The sequence below is a fragment of the Mus musculus genome, chromosome 10 (genome assembly GCF_000001635.26).
Source record: "Mus musculus strain C57BL/6J chromosome 10, GRCm38.p6 C57BL/6J".
Taxonomy (NCBI): domain Eukaryota; kingdom Metazoa; phylum Chordata; class Mammalia; order Rodentia; family Muridae; genus Mus; species Mus musculus.
The window spans coordinates 116,536,748-116,559,877 of record NC_000076.6 but is presented as its reverse complement, the minus strand read 5'-3'; the positions used below and the strand labels follow the sequence as shown (position 1 = coordinate 116,559,877).

The following is a 23,130-nucleotide window of genomic DNA, read 5'->3' as shown; positions in this document are numbered from 1 at the left end:
TTTTTTTTAAAGTTTATTTTTTATTTATATGAGTACACTGTAGCTGTCTTCAGAACACACACTAGAAGAGGGCATCAGATCCCATTACAGATGGTTGTGAGCCACCATGTGGTTGCTGGGATTGAGCTCAGGACCTCTGGCAGAGCAGTCTCTTAACAGCTGAGCCATTGAAACAAGATGTTTGTGTTCTGAGAGTTATCCCCGAGTTGTCTTATTGTAAAGATTTTAAACCTTTTGTTTCTTGAATGGGTCTTGTGTAAAACATGCAGACTCTTCATATGTGCAAGATAAATATGCTTCTGAAAGTTCTATTACATTAGAATATTGGTTTAAAAATAGTGATTGTATATTCAGAGGTGTTTTATCACAAAGTCTAATGAAACATTGTAATGTTTATGCTAATACTGGTGTTAAGTGATAGTTTGAGATTTGAAGCAGCTGAACTGATTGGATATATCTGAGTTTCAGTGGTGAAAAAAAATGACAGTTGAAGACAGCTGTTAGCACTGTGGGCTTTTTAGCTGTGTTTCAGTTAAGTAAATACCACATTTCCGTTAGTGCCTTAGGAAAATAAAGGTGTAAGTTCTCCTTTGCCCCTTAGTAAGTCAGTTACTGACAAGGAAGGTAGGATTACTCTTGGACTATATTGGTTATTATTTCTTCTTTTCTTCTTCTTCTTCTTCTTCCTTCTTCCTTCTTCCTTCTTCCTTCTTCCTTCCTTCTTCTTCTTCTCCTCCTCCTCCTCCTCCTCCTCCTCCTTCTCCTCCTTCTCCTCCTTCTCCTCCTCCTCCTTCTCCTCCTTCTCCTCCTTCTCCTCCTTCTCCTCCTCCTCCTTCTCCTCCCCTCCTCCTTCTCCTCCTCCTCCTCCTCCCCTCCTCCTTCTCCTCCTCCTCCTCCCCTCCTCCTTCTCCTCCTCCTCCTCCCCTCCTCCTTCTCCTCCTCCTCCTCCTCCTCCTTTTTGTTTTTTGTTTTTTGTTTTTTGTTTTTTCGAGACATGTATTGCCCTGGCTGTCTTGGAACTCACTTTGTAGACCAGGCTGGCCTCGAACTCAGAAATCCACCTGCCTCTGCCTCCCCAAGTGCTGGGATTCAAGGCGTGTGCCACCACGCCCGGCTTTGGTTATTTATTCTTAAATGATATGGGGAATAGAAGAAAGGAACAACAGTAGTATTCACAAGGTCAACGAGATTGAGGAGCCAACCGGAAGATCTGTATGGCCTGGCAGCTGTTACGATAAGGAGGGAAAAAAGTGGAGTCTGGTATTTAAACCTTTAAGGTATTCATTTTTAAGTGAATTAAAATTGGAAAACTTGAAAGGAAAATCTAGTCTTCTCAGAAAGCCTGGTCCTATGTCAGAATATCAAGGGCAGTAAAAAGACTTTTTAAGATTTTTTTAAAAATTATTTTCAGTAACCAATTTTTAAAAGTAACTTTCTGATTGCTGTTCTTACTCTTGCCATATAAAATGTTAGTATTGCATTCCTTTTAAGGAAAATATTGTTTGGTGCAGTTGCAGTCAGTATTCAGTGTAATTTGTGGTTCATTAATTCAGCAAAGTATTTATGCAATGTGTGATGTTTTTGGTTATTGAAACAAGACCGGCAAGCACAATAGACAGAGCCTCTGTACAGGACTTAGATAGATATTAAGGCTGTGCAGACAAAACAACTGCACACAACTCAGACATTGGATGGTCGGGGCAGGCCTTTGTGAAGACGGACAACTAAGGAGAAAGGTCAGTGCTAGGAAGGTGCTTGGCATTGAAAAACTGAGCTGAGATCATTGGGACAGCAACAACTGCAGAGACCCTGAGTTAAATAAAGACTGCCGTGGAGGAGAGTGCAGCAAGGATGACCTCCTCTTCTTCCTCCCCTTCCCCTTCTCTCCCTCCTCCTCCTTCCTTTCTTCTCTTTTCCCGCTTTTCTTCTTCCACATGTCATTATCTCTGCCTACACTCTTTGTTCTCTCACTTGTCACTACACTTATTTTGGTTTAATAGACCTCTGTCTACACTGTTCTTTGATCCCTGAGCTGCCCATGTTTGAGGGATCCAGCCTCAACTGCCTGACATTTCTGCTTATTTATTGCCTCCTCTATCTTCACTATCAAAACCAGTTTGCATGTCTTCTCCTGCTTCAACCTCTGACCTCTCCTTTCATATCTGTGCTTTCAGCTGATAGCTTTGTTTTGTATTTTAGCAGAAAAGGTAGTAAGCAGAGTTTTGCAGTACATTTCCAATAATGTCTACTTACTTAAATTTACTCCTGCTTAACTTTCTTGTAGCAATATACCCTGTGTCTAAGTCTAGTCTCTAAGACATTCCACCCACATTTCAAAAAAATCATGTGGATTCTATCCTGCCATCAGTTCTTTCTATGGTTATTTTACTGTTGCTGGGATAAAACGCCATGGCCAAGGGATGAGTCCATTAGTTGTGTCAGGGAGGCATGGCAGAAAGCAGCAGGTGTGGGGGCTAGAGCAGGATGCTCAGAGCTCACATCCTGTATTATAAGCACAGAGAGTGAGCTGGAAATGAAATGAGTCTTTAAACTCACAAAGCCTGGCTGCAGGGACATATTTCCCCCAACAAGGCCACACCTTTGATATTTCCACAAACAGTGCCACTAAGTGGGAACCAATGATGAGATTTATGAGCCTGTGGGGGACATTTCCATTCATGGTACCACATCCACTCTATCAGACTTTTGTGTCTTACAAACTCCACTTTAGCTATTCTTTCAGCCATTCCTTAGTTCTCTTGCTCTTAGTTTCTCTGTTCCTACTCCTTGTGACCCTGCTCTGTAGCACCGCTTCAGTCCATTGTCCGACCAAAAGTATTGCTATGAAGTGACCATCAAATGTCTTCTGTGCAGTTAAATATGTAGGTTAATACTCAAGTTACTTATTCTTAATGAAGAACTTTGGAAACCGTTGCTTTTCTTCAAGCTGGTTACCCAGTTTTAAGAATAACTACACAGCTGTCTTTCTTTAGTGTTGCTGGAACCAGAGCACATGGTTTCTGTCCTCATCTACCGTGAGGAAGAGAGGCACACCCAGGGTGTGCAGGTTGTTTAAACTTAAAGCAGCTTTAAGTAGTAGGGACGCTACAGAGGGGCTTCTCCCTTGCCGCACATTCCAGTGCATTAATTTGCAAGCAACGAGGTTCAGAAAGGGTTGGCATTTTCTCATTTAAGTTTGGTAGGACATCTTTGTTGTGTTTCATTTTATTTGAGTACAGTTTGAGTATTTTGAAATGCTGAGCCTGTTAAATACATAAATCTGAATATTAGTTGACCAAAATTTCTTAAAATATTTGTGATAGAACTATATAGTTAGATTAAAAGGATATCAGGAAAGCTACCACTGCAGAGATACAAACACTAAAGTTATGAAACATTAAATTATGATAACCAGACAATAATTTGATTTAAAGGGAACATTGTTGGTTAATTCTGGCTTTTCTTTGTCAGTAAAAGCAACCTTTCATTTTACATATTAATAATTGGCCTTTGAAATCTGAATTACTAGATATTTAGAAAACATTTTCAGTGTTGCAGTTTTGCTAGACTTGATATGCTGCAACTAAAATTCAGCTTTTCTTTTGTCTGATGATGTTTTTGTATGTACTACTTAGTCATCAATTTGGATTTTGAAAATATTTATCTGTATAGGCTATAAATTAGTCGTGACAACAAGGAAACTTAACTTTTTGAGAAAGAGTTCTTGATGAATACCCCATGTAACTGTATATGGTTCATTTCAACTGTCAACTTGATGAAATGTAGACTCACCTTGGAGGTGGACCTCTGAGTTTGTGAAGTACCATGTGGGTAGTGGGAATCGGACTGGAGTCCTCTGAGAGCTGCCGAAGCTCTTAACCACGGAGCTATTTCTCCAGCCTCCTCTGAGCACGCTTATGTTTTAATTATGTTAATTGAGATGAACCCTTCCCCTGGACAGGGATCTCTGCTGTTGACTTTTGGATATAATGTGACCAGCTCTCTCAAGCCTTAGAGGTGACTTCCTTGCAGAGATGAACTATAACCTAGAATTGTGAGCCAAATAGCCCTTTCTCCTTTAAATTGCTTTTTGTCAGGTTCTTAACATAGCAACCAGGTGATGTCTATTTTTGATGTTAAGGTGTGTTTCTTAATGCAGCAGAGGGATGAATCACATTTTTTATCTGTTTTGGTTTGTCTGCGCCGTATTATTGGAGAATTGAGAGCATCAGTGCTGAGAGATATCTGATCAGTGCTTTGGTGGTGCTGGTGTGTTCATAAAGTGTGAGCTTCCCTCTTTTGTCTGGGGTTATTTATTCTGTTCTTTCTTGGGTGTGGTTAAACTTTCAGTAGTAAATTTTCTTGTAGCACCTTTGTAAGGCCAGATATGTAGATAGTGCTCAAATTTGGTTTTATCACGGAATGTCTTATTTTCTTCATCTATTGTAATTAAAAGTTTTGCTGGGTAGAGTGTTCTGGACTGGCATCGGTGGTCTATTAGAGTCTGTAGACCATCTGTCCAGGCCCTACTGGATTTTAGAGTCTCCATTGAGATGTCAGATGTTAATTTTAATAGGTCTGCCTTTTTATATTTTACTTGGTCTTTTTTCTTGCAGCTTTTACTATTTCTTTGTTTAGGTTTTTTGTTGTTGTTGTTCTTTTGTTTTCCCCAGGAATTTCTTTTCTGGTCCAATATACTTTTATGTTCCATATGTTTATACTTCGATATGTAGCTCCTTTAGGTTAGGGGAATTTTCTTCTATGATTTTTCTGAAAGTATTTTCTCTGTTTTTGATCTGGGTTTCTTCTTCCTGTATTCCTACTGTTTTTGATTTGGTCTTTTCGTCATGTCCCATATATCCTGGATATTTTGTGTCTTCTCAGTTCTTAAGCTGATTTAGTTATTTCCTTCTGCTGTTTGTGCTTTCATGGGTATTTTTTTAAAGGGACTTATTCTTTTTCTCTGTCAGGACCTCTGTCATATTCACAGAGGCTCTTCTAAGGTACTCGTCTTGCACTGCAGCTGTGTTTCAGTACTCGGGGCCTGCTGTGGTAGGGTTGCTGGGCTCTGGTGGAGACCTCCCGTCCTGGCTGTCACTGATTGTGCTTTTAGAATGGCATCTAAGCTGTAGTTCTAAGTGCTGATATCTGGACTTTGTTAGTTGGGTGCTTTGTTCTTTGGTTTCTGTTTCTCACACTCTCTGGTTCTTGGGAAAATGTGTAGACCGTATGTTTCCAGATATTTTTATGGGATCCTGCTAGGTGTGGCCACTAGGGGGTTCCAGGTCAAATGTGTTTCTAGGTGTAGGTAGCTGACACTTAGGAATGGGAAACAACTAGGAGGTGGAGAGGAAGGTTGAGGGGGGTCACAGGAGGGAGGAAAGCAGGGTGTTCCATCATGATCTGCTTAGTCCCTTGGGAATGAGCACAGAGAATAAACAGAGGCCACAGCAGAAGGTCTGCTATAGAGCTGGGATTAGAATGGGGATTGGATGTGGAGAATGGAGTGAGCAGTGAATCTTGTTTTCTATCTGTTTTGGTTTGTCTGTGCCATTTTATTGGAGAATTGAGAGCATTAATGCTGATATCTGCAGTTAGCCTGTCTGCTTAGAGCCTGCAGGTTCCCAGGCAGTAACTATTGGAGTTCCGGGCTGGGATATAGCCATAGTAGGACGAAGGAAGTTTGGAGGTTTGTGAGCCACAGGAGGTGGGCTTGGGATGGGGGTTGGAGGTGTAGGACTCTACTAGGGAGGATGCAGAGGTGGTTTTCTATAGAGCTAGAGATGAGATTGGAGGAGATTCTACCTGTTTGCCAGGTTAGTGTGGCCTGTGGCTTCTCAAGGAGTTTCAGTCTGAATTCATTCTCATAGAACGATGCATTGAAGATTTGTCCATGTTGCCTAAATTAGTAGTTCCTTTTTATTGTTGAATAGCATTTCATCATTGAAATAATCATTTTAGCATTTACTAAGAATACTACCCTTATTAATATGAGCATTCACGTACTGGTTTTGATGTGAACACAAAGTTCAATCTGATAAATCCCTAGGAGATAAAATGATGGAGCTATAAGAAGCCAATGTCTAGCCTTTCATTACTAAAACTGTCTTCTAAATTGACTACTTTCGTTTTTAAAAGGTGTCTTAGTTGAATTTTAGAGCTCTCTGATGGTAATTCTTTTCTTTCTGTTCTTAAAATGCTGCTAGAAGTCAGTGGGGGCCGTCTTCCAGGTGTCTGTCTTACTCTGGCCCTGGGCTGCTCCACTTTATATCAGGAGGTTTTGTCATAGTATCAGACAGACCTTGCATCGACATGTTTATTTGAAAACCTAGATTATATTTAGTGATACCTGCTTTAACATCCTTGCGTAGTAATTCCACCATTTGTCTAATTGCTATATTTATTTTCACGTGTTCTATTTCAGCTTCTTATGAGTTAGAGGTTTTGGTAAGTGCTGTATACTTGCTGTTGGTTCTATTATGCTAGTCTGTCAGTTTGGTCATGCACTGTTGTACTGCTTGAGGATGCAGATATGTTACTTAGAATCGGGCCAGTCTTCTTTGAGTTAGGTGTCTCCAGAGTGTTTTTCTAAAGCTTACTTGATTTGATGGTTGAAACTCTCCTTCTTTACCTTCTGAACTTGAAACCTCAGAGGCCTTGAGGATTGCTTCCACTGTTGACGTTTTCAGAAGACTTTTCTCTAGACTGAGGCTTTTTCATCTGTAGATACAAATCACCACTTAAATCTATTAAATTCCCATTAAAGATATTCTCTGTTCGGATCCTTGGGTTCTTTATTGCTGAAGCCTTGGTCTATATTTACCCTGCAGGTTCTAGTTGCCTGTCTCCCCTGTCTAACTTGGAACTTGTGTAGCCTCTTAAGAACCTTGAACTCTGCTTGGCGTCCGCTCTGCCCTCCTACAATGATCTGGGAGCACTGACAGAGGTCACTTCATTGATTCTGTTCTCTTCATGTCCGGAAGTAACTGGTGCTTACATGTCAAAGTGGCCGTTTCATATATTTTGTTTGGTTTAAAGTAGATGAATAGAGCCAGTCTTTTTGGTTTTGTTTTTTTTTTTCGTGGAAGATAATCTCTGCTTAATAGAAAATTTCCCTGTAGTTTGGCAAACACATACTTTTATGACTTTAAACTATTTATAGGGCTTTGTGGGCAAACAGCCTGCACACCTGCTTTAGGAGCAGTGGCATCCTGCTCCTGGTTGTCCCCTTTCACAGACAGTCTTAGGTACATATGTGTAATGTGCATTGCGGATTAGTTCTTTCCCCATGTCAGCTATCACCACAGTACATTAATCAGTATAACACAGGATGAAGATAGTGGTGACAAATGTTCCTTTTTCATACTTGCTAAGAATTTATTAAAGTATTACTTAGCATATACATTTTTATCATAATTGTCCTTTTTTGTATAAGTAAGATGTGCTATTTAAGTTACCTTGCTTAATTTTAGATTTTAAACACATCTTTTGATTAAAATTTGCACAGTATGAAAGTGTACTACTATATGGGATTTTACCTAAACAAAATCTTTTTGTTGTTTTTTTTTTTTTTGTTTTGTTTTGTTTTTTTTTTTTTTGTTTTGTTTTTTTTTTTTTTTTTTGCTTTTTCGAGACAGGGTTTCTTTGTGTAGCCCTGGCTGTCCTGGAACTCACTCTGTAGACCAGGCTGGCCTCGAACTCAGAAATCTGCCTGCCTCTGCTTCTCAAGTGCTGGGATTAAAGGCGTGGACCACCACTGCCCCCCGGCTTAAAATATTTTTAAGGAGAAAAGCATTCTTATTCTATAACTAGTGACTCAACTTTTAGATTATTGTCCACTGGATTCAGTTAGCATTAAAGTAAGATAGATCTTATCTTAAAACTTTTTTTTTTTATATTTTTATTAGGTATTTTCCTCATTTACATTTCCAATGCTATCCCAAAAGTCCCCCATACCCTCCCCCCCCCACTCCCCTACCCACCCACTCCCACTTTTTGGCCCTGGCATTCCCCTGTACTGGGACATATAAAGTTTGCAAGTCCAATGGGCATCTCTTTGCAGTGATGGCCGACTAGGCCATCTTTTGATACATATGCAGCTAGAGTCAAGAGCTCCGGGGTACTGGTTAGTTCATAATGTTGTTCCACCTATAGGATTGCAGATCCCTTTAGCTCCTTGGGTACTTTCTCTAGCTCCTCCATTGGGGGCCCTGTGATCCATCCAATAACTGACTGTGAGCATCCACTTCAGTGTTTGCTAGGCTCCGGCATAGTCTCACAAGAGAGAGCTATATCTGGGTCCTTTCAGCAAAATCTTGCTAGTGTGTGCAATGGTGTCAGCGTTTGGAAGCTGACTATGGGATGGATCCCCGGATATGGCAGTTTCTAGATGGTCCATCCTTTCGTCACAGCTCCAAACTTTGTCTCTGTAACTCCTTCCATGGGTGTTTTGTTCCCAATTCTAAGAAGGGGCAAAGTGTCCACACTTTGGTCTTCGTTATTTAATACTATTGTACACTAACATTACAAACAAGAGTACTGGTTAGGAGCTATATAATGAAAAAAAATTGTGATAGCCAAGCCAAATATGTGTTACACTATTGTTATGGGGCATCCAGTTCACTTCATAATTTTGTCTTTAGAATACCCTAATTTCTGACTCAAGAATGTAGGTCTATGGTAGAGTGGTTGCCCAGCATTTACAAGGCTTTGTTCACTGTTAAGCACAGCATAAATTAAATAATAAACACAAATAATTTAAATGATGACTATACACACACACACACACACACACACACACACACACACACACTAATGGTTATTATATGGAGTCTTTTTAAATACTTTGTCAGTAATGTTAGTGACCAAGCCATCTCAGCCAGCCAACAGGTTCTCCAGGGCAGGAATGAGGATAAAAAGAGACGACAATTAGACAACACTGTAGCCTGACCCCAGCCAGTTCTGAGGCTGAGGCAGGTTGACTTTTTTCCAGTCTGCCTGAAGCCTACTTCTTTGTTCTAGCCCCAAATCAGATTCCTGCCTGAGCTTACTTCCTGTCCTGGCCCAATGTCAGATTCCTACCAAGGGGCCCAAAAGCTCTCCACATGTTAGTTTTTCATTTAAAAATTATTCTCTTAGTGGATTGTGTCAATGTATATATATTTGTAATCCTTCGTATTTGTCCTTTTTAGTAACACTTGTGTGAGATTTCTGTTGTTGTTTTTAAATTGCTGGCCTTATTGATTACCAGTAACTGCTTTTGCAGAGGACTTGGGTTTCGTTACTGGTGCCCCTCTCACATGGCTCACATCACCTGTAACTCCAGCCCTAGGGGACCTGGTGTTCTGTTCCCATGATCACAAACCTGTTCACGTACATACGTGCTTATACATAATTTTAAAAATACATAAAAATTTAGAGAGTTTGTATATGGGGTTAATGTATGTATTTAGTGTGTGGGTGTGGAAAGTGTCTTTAGGAGCCACATGGAGTTTCCGCAGTTAGAGTTGCTGTCATTGAACCTGCAGGTTATTGATTGGCTATGCTGCTTGCCAGGTCAGTGAGCGGCAGGGATCTGCTTGTCTGCCCCTCTTCCACCCAAGGCTCCTTCCTACATGGGGTCTAGGGATGGAAACAGGTCCTAAGTCTTGCACAGTAGGCTCCTTATCTACTAAGCCCTCTCCATAGCCTTTACCTAACCGATGCATTATAAAGTAGATGCTTTTAGCATCTCATCCTCATGTACATTTCATATGATAGTAAATATGTTTTTTAAAAATTTGAATGTAGAATTATAACGGATAGCAACATTATTTAGTAGCTATATATACTACTATTCAAGGTAAATGTTTTATACTATTAAGGCTATTTGTACTGAAATGTGTCTTATACATTCTTTGTAGAACTATCTTTAAATCTTTGAACTTTTTGAATTTTAATTTTTATTTTTGAAACAGCATGATAATTCTTATCTCAGTTTCATTTTTTAACCTGACATGTACAGTGCATATTTATTTTGTAGGTATTTACCCAGGTTAAGAAGTAAACATCATTAAAAATCCTTTCCCCCCAGTGTCAAAAAGTGAATCCTATTGTAATGTGCATGAAATTGGTGTTGCAGTTAGGCTGATAGAACACTGAATTGGGTTTTTAATCTAATAATTGTTTTAAAAATACCATATATTTACATCCTTTAGCGTGGAAATAATCTTTGTGAGCGACATGAATCAATACATATATAGCTTACATTCCTAGCATCTGAGTATAGGCAGTGGGGTGGGCCATCTAGTTAATGATTGAATTTGAATTAACTGGTCATTTGGAGAATAACCAGAGAATATTTAAGACACACAAAAAAGCTTGGGGTCAGGGGGTGGGTGGTTGTTGTTGTTGTTTTCTTGTTTTTTTTTTGTTTTTGTTCATCTATGTTTCTTCCTGTTGTGTGTAATGTCTGGTATTGTGACAAAGTAGTGGAAGCAGGTGTGAACGAACAGTTTTCATATCTGATAATCTCTACCTCAGAGCCCAGTGCTAGTTGCCTGCTCTCAATACCTAGGGGGAGAATGGGACAGAGTCTAAGACAGTTAGCTGCTTTTTAGGTTTGTTCTCATTGTATTTTGTGTGCTATGTTGAATATTTTTGTTAATGTTATGTATATTTACATGTTAGTAATTTTGATGGCTTTTGGATAATTCCACTCTAGAGGGAGAACTGGTGGGCGGTCCTTCCTGTGACACGACCCTTGAGTGACAGTTCTATTTGATTGCCTCCAGTACTGTGAGGAAAGGACACGACTCTATGGTGAGGACTGATGGACATACATTATCTGAGAAAAGAAACTACCAGGTAAGATTTTTTTCCCTCCCTTTTCTCCATTTGTCATAAGTGTATTGAGCTGTTTTAAAGTAATATAAAATTGTAACTAACAGTAAATACAATCTCCTGAAAATTTGTGGTATAAGTTTAAATATTACATAATGGAATTGACAGCTTGAAATAATTGTGAATGTTTTACAAAATGACATGTTTATAATGTATATTTTTAACACCAGAACAATTTTCTGACATATGCCAAAATTTTGGATTATCTGATATATAATATATGATTTTTGGCTGGATTCAAAGGCAGTAGTTCATAAAGTATTTTACACACATTCCTGAAAGAAGGAAATGTAAATTTTGGGTTATAGTTTCTATAATAGAGTGATAGAGAAATGTACATAGCATTGAGTAGGCTATAGAAGAAATATAAATGGAATCTAGGAATATGTGACCCAGATCCTGTTTTGTCACTAATATGCTGTCCTTACAACATCAGATTCTTGTTTCGCTCCTTACTTAACACTTCTTAACACTATCCAATCTTAATTATGTAGGAATGCTCAAAAGGTAATGGAACTGTAACATTCCTATTTCTTCCTGAGCTTTCAAAAGAAGGTAAACTTTAAAGGTAGTGTTATTAAAGTGATTTTTTTTTTAAAAAACAGAACAGGTAGTGTTTGAAGTTAAGTTCTAAATGGAAACTTACTTCATATCATTGGATAGTGAATCCAATGAAGTAATATTAAATACTGAGTAAGTTCATACAGGAATAAGCCGTTAGACTTCCTGGGCAGCCGTGGTTCCACCCCGTTGCTCCCTCTCACCTCAGGCGGTTGTCCTTTGAGACTAAGACAGCTACTGTGACACACCAGCTACTCACAGGCTCATTTGGTGGAGTGCAATTAACCCTTTCTTTCCATGCACTGAGGCTTGAGCAGTGGAGAGAACTGAAAGTGAGTTTATGCTGTGTCAGCCAAGAGCCTTTGGTTATAAGACTTGGGTTCTGTCTTGTAGTACCATCCCCAATAGAAGATGCTTCTGTATCTAACCTTCCTAGAGCTTTTGTCTAACTTGATTGATGAAGTTTCTGGCCAGATCTTTATTATTTTAATAAGCCAGAGTAAGCTGCGATTATGCTGGATCAGTTCTCCCTATAACACTTCTCTGATTTGTACTCATAGACTGGACTAGCCTCTGCTAATGACTAATTGTGCTTGCTATATAGCTCTTCCTACCTCAGAACCACTTCCAGCAGCTTGTACTTGTAAGACTTTGATTGGTTACACTTTTTGGGGTTTTACATCTTTGTTAGGTTTTGCTCAATCACTACAAGAATATTGTAATTATGGGTTGTGTGGCATTTTAGTGCTCACAAACATACTTGCAGACTGTGAGTATAGAGCTTTTGTTTGATTTACACATTAGCTAATTTGTGTCATGGAACAATATTCATATACACTTCTAGAATTTATACTTATGAAAGGAATAAAGCAGTTATATTTTGCCAAAAGAGTTTCTTATTTCTGCTTATACTACTAGAAAAGTGCTTTATTCTAGTCTCAATATGCAAATAATAAAAGTTTTTGAGCTTGCATGAAGATACTTTCTTGACTAGACTTTTGCTGGATGAAATAATTTTCCACTTGCCTTTTACTGTTACATAGTGGTGTCCAGTGTATATTGAAACATCTTTGGAAATAGGTCTGGATCGTAAAATTATTTCATTTTGAAAACTCCTCTGAAAAGGACATATGCATGGAAGACTGGTTTCATATCTAGCATTAACATGAATGTATTGAGAGTGTATGGGACAGTCACATAATGTTGAATCACCAAAGTAAAAAACTGTATGTTTTAGTAGCTCTTAGGAGCTTGTATATTCTAAAGTGAAAGTAATTTGGAGTTTATAAGTTTTTATTTTATAAGAATTTCGTTCTTTTCATTGTTAAAGTAGACTTCTTTGTGTCTATATAACTTCATTTATTTGAGACCTTTTGGTTTTGTTTCTTTAAGCATCTTGATAACTGACTAATATTTGAGATTAACAAAAAATATTTCTCCAAATTTCATTTCCATATAGACCTTATAGACTTTCAGTTACACAGGAGTTGAAATACTTATTTTTGTAGTAGTATTAACTTCGTATGTTTTGTCTGTCAGTAAGCCTAGTTAGGCATTTGAATATAGCAGATGAAGTTTGTTTGCATAAATAAATTAGTTTCGGAAGGCAGTCCTTTATGAAAGGGTCGTCAAGCTTTTTATAAGAAAGTAGACATTATGTCAGTTTTAGATTTTTTTCTATATTCTTCCTATAATTTACATTAATTTTGCCACAGCTATGCACATACATAAATTTAAATCATCTTAATTATCACTGTAATTCATCAATGGCTTTCTCTAATACTCAAGCTCTAAACATGGCACCTGCTTGACTTCTTGGTTGCGTTTTTATGCCCTCAATACCTCTTCTCTAACTGCCTTTGCTGGGTTTGACTATTTAGTAATTAAAAGCTGCTTTAACGCTCCATGTGCCTTGTACCCCAAGCTTTTAATAATTTGGATCTCATGCCTCAGTAATTTGATTTCTATTTTTTCAGAAGCTTCCTTAATGGACTCAGGACTATTTTTCTGTTGCTTCAAGTCCTCTGCTTGCAGTTAGTGTTGGCCTTAGCACAGAGCAGCCATCTGTTTTCTTTTATTTCCCGTACACTGTTCGTTCCATAGATAGGAGCTACCAATGGCTGCTTAAACTCAGTTATGTTAAATAATATTAAATTTTTATTTTGCTGACCATGCAAGCCACATTTTAAATGTTTAGTGTATACTGCTAGTGGCTCCTTTACTGACAACTGCAGGACAGTGCATCTGTGTGGACACAGTCAGCTTGTGGAAGACTGCAGCCACGTTCGCTTATTCTGGCACCACCAGTGTCTAATGTGGTACCTGCTCTATGGGGAGATGTTCAGTGAATATTGTTTGAATAAAATTCCAGTGAAAACCTGAGAGGAAGAAACAGGGAAATGTGCTGGCAGTCTACTGGTGAGATTCCCAAGGTTTTTATACCGAATGCAAACTTCCTTTCATTTAGCTTGTAGCTTTTAGCAATAAATTAATTTTTTTCCTCATAAAAAATGTTGAAGGAAAACACTAAGTCCCATATGAACGTTGACCATCCTAACCTTTTTCTTCAGTGCTTTTGCTTTGTAATCTTTGGTTGTTTTTTTTTTTTTTTTTAACAAATATGTATTTTCAGCTTGTTATATTTATGGAGATATTGCCATATCTCATTTCTTGTTTTATTTTTCAGAAGTAATCATTAATTTGAGTTTGGCATTTCACTCGTTCTTATGTGTAATTTTTACTATGTGTGTAGGTTTTGATATTACAGGCACATCTTTCTTTCTAGGAGTGTTTTGATAAGTTATCCCTTACATTCCACTGTTTTGAGTAGGAAAAATAAGCTTTTAGCCCAGTTAACCTTCAGACACTTTGTCAAGGTAAACACGTAACACTTGGTAGTCTAAAGTACAAGTTAATCTACTTAGTAACCATGTAAGGAGTCGGGAAGGAGTGTTTCTACCTGGTAAGTTCTAAGCATTACTGTACACAGACTAGCATTTTATACTGCAGGGAAATGGAAGTGTAAGCTGTGGAAGCACCCAGCTTCACTTTTATAAGTCAGTATGAAAAGTCTGTATGCAGGCCACAGCATCTTAGGGTAGTTGATGTTTCAGAGTCATAGTTGTACTAGTTAGCTTGGGACCTCCTTTGGGTACTTGTAATGTGTTTAGAAACACAAACATTTGTGCATCTTTGACTATGTCAGATATTGATAAGTAGTGAATATCAGAAACCACTTAGAAAAATTTGTAGGGATTTTTTTTAAGCGAGTACTTAGCAGTCGATCCGTGGTAGAGTATTATTATTCTCTGGGATAATAGAGGCTTTAGTAGGCTTTAGTCCTTGTTGCTGTTTGGTGTAGAATGAAGGTAAGTAAGAGTAAGCAGATGAAAAATTGAATCACACACACACACAAGACTTAATCTAGAGAACTATTTCATAATATTCTCTTAGCTCTTGAACATCTTGTTAACAATGGGACCTAAGTATTGTCCTTGGTCAGAGACACAAAGCAGTGGGATAAAACTCAAAATGATGACTTTATGCTTGGCTTCTTTGCATGTGTTAGAGCTGCTAATGGAGGGGTGCAGAACAATAAGAAACGCCAGCAGTGTAAGGCTGCTTGCTGTTTCTGCCACAGCCACTGTTTCCCTATCAGAAGCCACTTGGAATTTATAACCTAGATTGTAAAGTAAAGCTTGGTAGGTTTTTCTCCACCTGACCCACTTTCCCATGTTTCCCTGGCTTACTAACATCAGGTTCAGTGACTTCCCAAGTTCCTCAAGGTTGGCCCGCTGCTACATTATGCTAGCCTTCCTTTGTGTTCATGCAAATGCAGTTTTCCTTCTGAAATCATAAAATGACTGCAAGGTTGTTTTCTTAAATTGTTTTTATTATATTTGTTTAATCCTGCATGCTTGTTGCATGCGTGCACACACATACCATAATGCATGTGTGGTGGAGGTCAGGGGACAGCTTGCCAGAGTTGATTCTTTCCTTTTAACCTGCTCCAGGTTATTGCACTCAGGCTGTGTGGCAAGTGTCTCTACCCACTGAGCCATCTCAACTGCCGCACAACATTTGTTTTCTAGAAAACATGTTTACTTGTAATAAAATGCATGTTGTGGCCCACCCTTGGTGTGTGTATGTGTGTAGGTGTGGGTGTTAAATAGGGACCAAAATATTCTGCTAAGTATGTCTGTTTGGGCAAACATCTTACAGTGGTAGTTTAAATAGTATCAGATACCATTTCGTTTCTTAAGATTAAAAGTATCAGGTGGCATACCTTGTATTCGTTTTGTGACTGTGGCTTCCTTTTGGGAATTTAGACCCTATGCTTTGCTAAATAGCCACACCAAATCCCATTAAAATGTTTATAATAAAATTGGTGTGATAGCATCTTTAGAAGCCCCAGGATGAATGCAGAGGAAAACAATCAAAACCCCTCATTTATCCATTTTTTTTTGTAGTTAAAAAAAAGTTGACGTAAAAGCAGCTCAGTGCTGATCAGTTGTAGAACGGACACAGTGTTTAGCAGATGATCACTGGGTAGTGTGAGTAGATTGACATCAGAATAGATTTCCCCCCTCAGATCTGTCACATAGCTGTAAGAGATCCAGGGAAGGTTAGAGTAAATGGTGCAGCCTAGCTTGTTACCTGCCACGAGAAGACTCTAAGTGCCCCTCACCTTTAAAGACTGGCATCAGAGTAGTGCAGAATGTGCACAACAGCTTGGGAAGAGAGGCTCTCAGAAACGTGCAGAGAGAACAGAGCCAGCAGCGTCTCAGAAGACAAGCTGTGCATTTTTCAAACATTGAATGAAAATAATAAAAGAGACTTTATGAAGCTAGGGAAGTTATCTGATAAATCAATACTCCAAATTCTTGAATAGTCAGTTTCTAAGAGATCTTCTAGGAGTACGTTTGAGAGTATACCAGTTTTGAGTTCATCCACACAATTAGGATTTGTTGGACATTAACTGTCACAATCCATTAAGCTAGTGTTTGAGACACATTACCCTATATTGAGAATAGACATAGTTTCACATAGTCTTCTAAAGATTTTAAATTCTCCCTTTCAAGTTTAACTTTAAATCTGTCTGAAATTGACTGTATGAGTTAGGAATTCAGTATCTTCTCCCCCCAGTCAGCTCCGCTGTAACTAACCACAACCTGCCTTCTGTCTGTCAGAAGTGATGTTGTTTGTGGTTACTCTGATAACTTTGTCCATGCCTGTAAATGATGTTCTGTTTTCAAGTTGTCATATTTATGTTTGGTATTTATGCTATTAACCTTGGTCTCAGTCTTAACTTTGATAATTCACTCTGTGACACATTTTGAATATTTTAAAAGACTCCTCCAACTTAAAAAAAAATCCAAGTTAATGAGTGGAATTGGTCTGACTCTGGGTTGGAGAGAGTGATCCTTTCACAATTTTCTTCCTATCTGGGAATTCTTTATTTTTCTCAAATTCTTACTTTTTAAACAAAACTTTAAATTCACTCATATTTACACTTAAATACTTTGATTTCTGGTTGTAAATGGTATAGCAAAAGAGTCTATTGTATAGATGTTACTATTAATCAGAATAGCCGATTTTTTAAAATTAGGTTTTATATCCATCACGGTTGCAAAACTTTTATTCTTAAAATTTATCAGTAGTTTTGTGTTTTCATAGAAGTGTCATTTGGAAATGATGGTTTCATTTTGTGACTAGCATTGTGAATTGCCCGGTTCTTCTGATAACTCACTGAGAGCGGTTGTTGGGAAGTAGTCTTTCTCTGTTTGTTGCTTACCTTAAGGGGGGCTTTAGGTGGTCACCATTTTGAGGATGCTGGTGTGGTGTTTTATAGAGACATATATTGATGTGGCAGAGAATTGTTGCAAGGGTATTTCATTGGTTTCCCCTGCTTCCTGCCCACCTGGACAGTTATTGATCATAAGTTGTCTCTGTTGTTTGTGAGACAGCTTATCACTATCTAGCCCTGTTGGCCTCGGGTAAGCATCAGGCTTCCCTCGTTACCTTCCTTCCAGTTTTCCTGCAGTCCCTTTGTTGCTAGGACGTACGTATAGTTAGTATGATGCCAGTTACTGGTTTATAAGTTCAAAATGTTTTGGGGTTCTCTATTTTTCTATTTCCCTTCCATGTTCAGCAGTCCATTAATTTTGGAAATGTTAATTTTTACTGTTTTGCTCATGTATTCCGATCTGAGAATGCTACTGACACGAGGTTGAAACCCTAAATAAGTAGTGGAGTGTGGCCAGGTGTTGTTAAGAGCTCAGTGCCTGCTGGGCTGACGCACACACACACATGCTTGTTGTCTGGGGTTGACTACAAGCTCACGGTTAAGTAACTACCTTGCCCTTGCATCTCTGTTACATACTTTCATTATTTATTGCTTGAGGGGGAGAATTTTGGGTTTTTGCTTTTCCATATCCATAATTTGATACTTTGGCTTCTTTCTTTTTCCTCTATTTTCTACCTTTCTTGTCTATTCTTTTTCCTTTTCTCTTTATTCTCCCCCATTTCTTTCACTTTACCCTTCTCATGTTTTGTTTGGGGTATCCTTTTCTTACTTTTACTTAGATGCATTTCTGGTGATGATGAAATATGTTAGGGTTCATCCTGTGTGTGAAAATCTATTTTACTCTCATTTAAAAAATATTTTTGCTCAGTAAGAAATTGAAAATTGGTAGTTTCTCTTTTAGCATCTTAGAAATAGGATGCCAGCCAGGCATGGTAGCACAGACCTGTAATTCCAGTGCTTGGGACTGAACCAGGTAGATGGAGAGTGTTAGGTGTACCTGTGCTGTACGACCTGATCAATTCGCCAACCAAACAACATTTAAAAATGGCACTCCACTATCTTCTGACTTATTTCTAGTGAAAAAAAAGTGGTTGGTGTATATCTTTCTCTCTTTGGATACTATTAAGGATTAAGGACATTGTTTGTTTTATTATATTTAATGTATGGTTTTGGTTCTGACATAATTCATGACTCCAGTGCTTGGGATTTTTGTTTGTTTGTTTCTTTCTTTGGGTTTTGTTATGTTTGTTTGTTTGTTTGTTTGTTCATTTTGGTCCTCCCTCAAATGTTCTTTATACTCTGTTCTATGGAACTCAATTACTTACATGCAGAGTTGACCTGAAAGTCTCCCTCCATTTCCCAACTTAGTACTCTTCTCCCTTGCCTTTTCTCGAGACAGGGTTTCTCTGTATATCCCTGGCTGTCCTGGAACTCACTTTGTAGATCAGACTGTCCTCGAACTCAGAAATCCTCCTGCCTCCTGCCTCCTGCCTCCTCCTGCCTCCTCCTGCTGCCCCCCGCTGCCCCCTGCCCCCTGCCTCCTGAGTGATTAAAGGCGTGCGCCACCACGCCAACTTTGCCTGTTTTCTTAAGTGAGTCTTTGAGCCCTGCATTTTCATGCTCTGACTTAGCATGCTGGTTAGTCTTCTGTTGTCACTGTCCACTAATTCTGCCATCTGTCTCATTGGAGTCAATAGAACATTTCTGTTGATTTTTGGAGATTTCCCTGCATGTTCTCCACTCTGACTGACTTCACTGCTGCTTGGCATGGTTGTGCGCCCCCCCCACCCCTCCATAGCTTTGTTTTGTTGTCTTATATATTTTTTAGTATTTGTGTTAAAATTCTTGAGGTTTACTGGGGATGGGGTTATATTATCCTTGTGAGACCTTTCTCTTGTCTCTGTCTCTACCTTTTTAAAAACCATTCAAGAGAAACAATAGATTTTAGGTAGGGCTGGTTTTCTTCAACTACAAAGCTAGTATTTTTCCTTGAGTTAGTGTTTCCTGCTCTGGCTTCTGGGAACATAAGTGACATTTACTCCAGTGGCAGGTAGCCGTAGGATCGCTTTCTCTTTCTTTCACGTGGTTCTCTCCCTACCTTTTATGGCTTGTTTCCATGCTTGCTGATCTTGACTGCATTGAAGACTTATGGGAACCGTCTCCAGTTTTCCTGAGCTGTTTCTCTGTGCAACTCATCCTGTCTAGCTCTTTAGCCTGCTTTCTTTGATGGCTTAGACTACCCTGACTGAGCTCTAATCTTCTGATTTGGGAACTCTACCCACCAGGCTCCCTCCTCATGAGAGCCTGAAAGCTCATTGAGTCAGCTAGGAAGGTTGGTTGTTGCCCCATGCCTGAGAACTATTGCTAGAATATTTTCTCTACTTTTTTTTTTAAAGCGAGAGACGGGCCTTGACCTACCAATATTCTTGTCTCTGTATTTTATCCATTTTAAAACTGTTTGTGAGAAGAAATTTTTCCTTTTAGTCCATCCTAGCTGGACTGGAAGTTTGAATATTTCATTCTTTGACATGACAAATTCGTTGAGAAGCTAAATGAATCATTCTGAATAGTAGGAATAAGATTTTGTGTTAATGCTTTTGATTCAGATGCTTTCTGTTGTAAAAGACAACATATAATATGCAATTCAAAATTGTCACACCAGATCTGAACACTTAAAAATACCTTTTGGAAAGAAACATACTACAGATTGACAAATAAAATCCAAGTTGTCATGTCCTGATCTATTTAACCTAAAGCAAAAAACCAGACCATTTTCTTTGAATTTTCCCATTCTATATACTCTAGTATATATAATAGGCTCATAAACAGTTGTCATTTGCTCTCCTGGCTGAAGTTAACAGTGTTTCTTAATTTTTAATTGATTTAGTCTTGCATATATTACATTGGGACCACAGTTTCTTTTCCTTCCTGAAGTTCTACTTTTTAATAAAAATCAGATTTTTTTTTTCAAGGAAAAACTGTAAAGGCCATATTTCAGACAAGAAGTACTAAGGTGTGGAGTTTGAAATCTTTTCTGTCCGATGACAGTCCTGTGGTAATGCTTTAAAGGTATGCTAGGTAGAGTAAGTGTGCCAGTCCTCTCATCTCTGCTGGTGTCTGTGGCCTGCCTGTGTGGGGTCATCTACAATGTTGAGATTTAAGAGTGAGAGCCTCTAAAGATACTTGGCTTACTTTACAAAAGCACTCACTTTAACAAATGTAGCGAGAGGGGTGGTTAGTAGCAGGGACACAGCATGCATGGGTGGACGACATCCTTAGTGGAAAGTCCTCTGAACACCATTGCTTGTCACCATGATGATGTTATCCTGTATGCCTTAAATGCTTTGAAATTCTAATTCAAAGGTAAAAGCTATAAGAGAAAACCTATGTGAGATTAAGTGCCTCTTTTCCCGTTTGTCTCAAATAAAATTGCAGTTTACTCTTTAATTACACCTCAAGGTTTGTTTGCTTTCAGTACAAAACAGTATCATATACAAATGATATGCAGATATATATATATATATATATATTTTTTTTAATGCTGAAGTAGTAGTTAACAGTAGAGAAAGCTGGTTGATGGACCAATTTAATCAAGGTCAAGGCTAACACCACCTGGAATAAATGTTAGCATCATACATTAGCATATTGGAAACACAAGAAGGGCATAACACTTTTGTGATGATGAAGCATTCAAATGCATATTTTAGTCAAAATCAGGAGACATTTTCCAGTATATATGACATGGCATTGGTATTATGAAAGACATAAGGACTAGGTAACACAAAATAACAGCAACAATAACCAAGTAAAACTTAATGAAAGTAGACAAGTGGTTGAACAACTGAAGTAGGTGAAGCTGGCTCTATTTGTGGGGTTCTCCTCTAAGTGTCACATCTTTACACTGGGATGTTCCTGTGTGTGAGCAGCCAAAGGAGAGCAGTGTAGCAGGGGCATAGGAGGAGGGGAGGAGCAGCAAAGGGCAGGCAGGCCACAGGCCAGGGGCCCGCCTGCCTGTCAGCGCTGCTCTACTGCCTCGTATTTGTAGGGTCCTCTGTTTTGTAGAAAGAATGCTGAAGTGTGGTATGCATCGTCTAGAACTTGACATTGCAGATGCTGAATAATCATTTGCTAAATGAATTTATGTGACCAAATATTTAGATTAATTTTAAACCATCTTTCCTGATTGAATGAATGCTACACATTTTTAACTGCACTACACCTAATCCAGGATTCTGATGCAGCTATCTACCTATCTACCTATCTATCTATCTATCTATCTATCTATCTATCTATCTATCTATCTATCTATCTAAATACAAGAATTTTAGAATAACATGATCTTCAGTGATAGCCATATTATCATTTTGAATTTGAAGTAGCACACATATAATAGAATGCATTTATCTCTAAATCATTTAGCTTCTATATTATTAAACAAATATACACATGTGAGTGACAATGTAAATTTTTACTAGGATGGGGTATAGTTCAGTGATAAAGCACTTGCCTAGCGTGTGCTGGGTTCAGTCTCTAGCACTCATTCCCCCAAGTGAGTAGATTTATTATTTAAAAATCTCATCTTCTGTCATCAGATTGCTTTAAAATGCTGGTGTCAATTTACAGTGACTTCCCTACAGCCTCTGCAGTGCTGGGGCTACAGGTGTGCACCACCTCACCCACCTTAATACTTAACATTTTATTATTTGATTAAAGTGACTCTCTGGTGGACAGGTCCTTATTTGTTTCTTTATCAACATAGAAGCACTTGAGGAATTAATTTCTTCCCAAAGAATATAATTAAACCAAAAGGTCTCTCATTTTTAAGAGTTCACTGGTTCTGTCTGTGTAATCCAACTTTCATTCTGTTGACTGATGGTGCTAACGTGACGAGAGCAGAGAGTTAATGTTGAGTACTCAAGAGAACAAGAGTATGTAAGGAGTGGCTAGGCAGCATACTTGAACATACTCTACTAGCATGATTTCATGAAGGCCAGGTAAGCCCTATCCTTGCATATTTTGGGAAAGTGTTCAGAGCTTTGCCCTTTTTAGGTTGTTTTAATAAGTATTTTGAAGCAGTCTGAAAGATGATTCTGGGGTTGGGAATATGAAGAGATAAACGGAGTCATAATGTTGATACTGGACATTCAGATCTTTATAGCATGATTTCCTTATTTTTCAAAGAGCAGAAGAATCCCATCGTTTATCATGTTCTGGTTGGACTCCTTTCTTATCGTTTGCTGGAGTTTGAACTTCAGAGCTATGGTGTCAACCCTGCTGTAATATCTCAGGGGAGCTCCTAGTGTGGGGCTGGTGCCATGGCTCACCCTCCAACCTTTCCTTCTTCACTTCAGCCTCCAGCTCTGAGCTTTCCCATCCCCAGAGTAGCAAATGTTGAAAGAAGTTGCACAGGTAAGTAGATGCGGGAAAGCTGGGCTCAACAGTGCTCTCTTATTCATTGGTGTTTTGAGGGTGGGTGGGGCCATCTTGCCAGTGAGTCATTTTGTTTAGAAATGGTTTTTTTTTTTTTTTGTCTTTTCTTCATAAAGCTATGGTGTAAATTATTAGATAAAAGTCTAATGTTGAAAAAGGAAGCTAAGAAAACAGGAAAGACAAATTCACAGACCACTAGTTTGTCCTACAAGTCTGATGCCTCAAGTGTGTGCTGTCTTTCCTGGGGCGTTAACCAGGTAGCTGTGGTTTGACTCCCCACAAGAGAAATTCCAAACATGCTTTCTTTGCAATCGTGACAGGAGGCCTGGGACATTCTGCCATTCAGGGTTTGAAATATTAACAAAAGTAAGTAGGGTGCAGTGCAGTTACAGCATGGCATCTACACACAGGTCAGCAAATGCTTTTCCCTGTATTCATATTTGTTCCCTGTA

General features: G+C 38.6%; 1 protein-coding gene across 31 annotated transcripts in view; it reads left to right on the top strand.

Moving 5' to 3' along the window:
• Window positions 1–23,130, top strand: part of Cnot2 (CCR4-NOT transcription complex, subunit 2) — a 96,741-nt gene that overhangs the window by 22,023 nt on the left and 51,588 nt on the right. For 10 of the 31 annotated variants that reach the window (NM_001359563.1, NM_028082.2, NM_001037846.3 and 7 more), the window contains exon 2: window positions 10,703–10,845. The exons of 2 other annotated variants lie outside the window; for them this stretch is intronic. Coding sequence is in view for 22 of the 29 variants with exons in the window: in NM_028082.2 (NP_082358.2) it covers window positions 10,798–10,845 (48 nt within the window). In the remaining 7 variants the exon portion in view is untranslated. Of the gene's footprint in view, window positions 1–10,702; window positions 10,846–22,429; window positions 22,658–23,130 lie in introns of those variants that run through there. 19 more of the 31 variants (NM_001037847.2, XM_030245300.1, XM_006514174.3 and 16 more) reach the window with 8 other exon arrangements.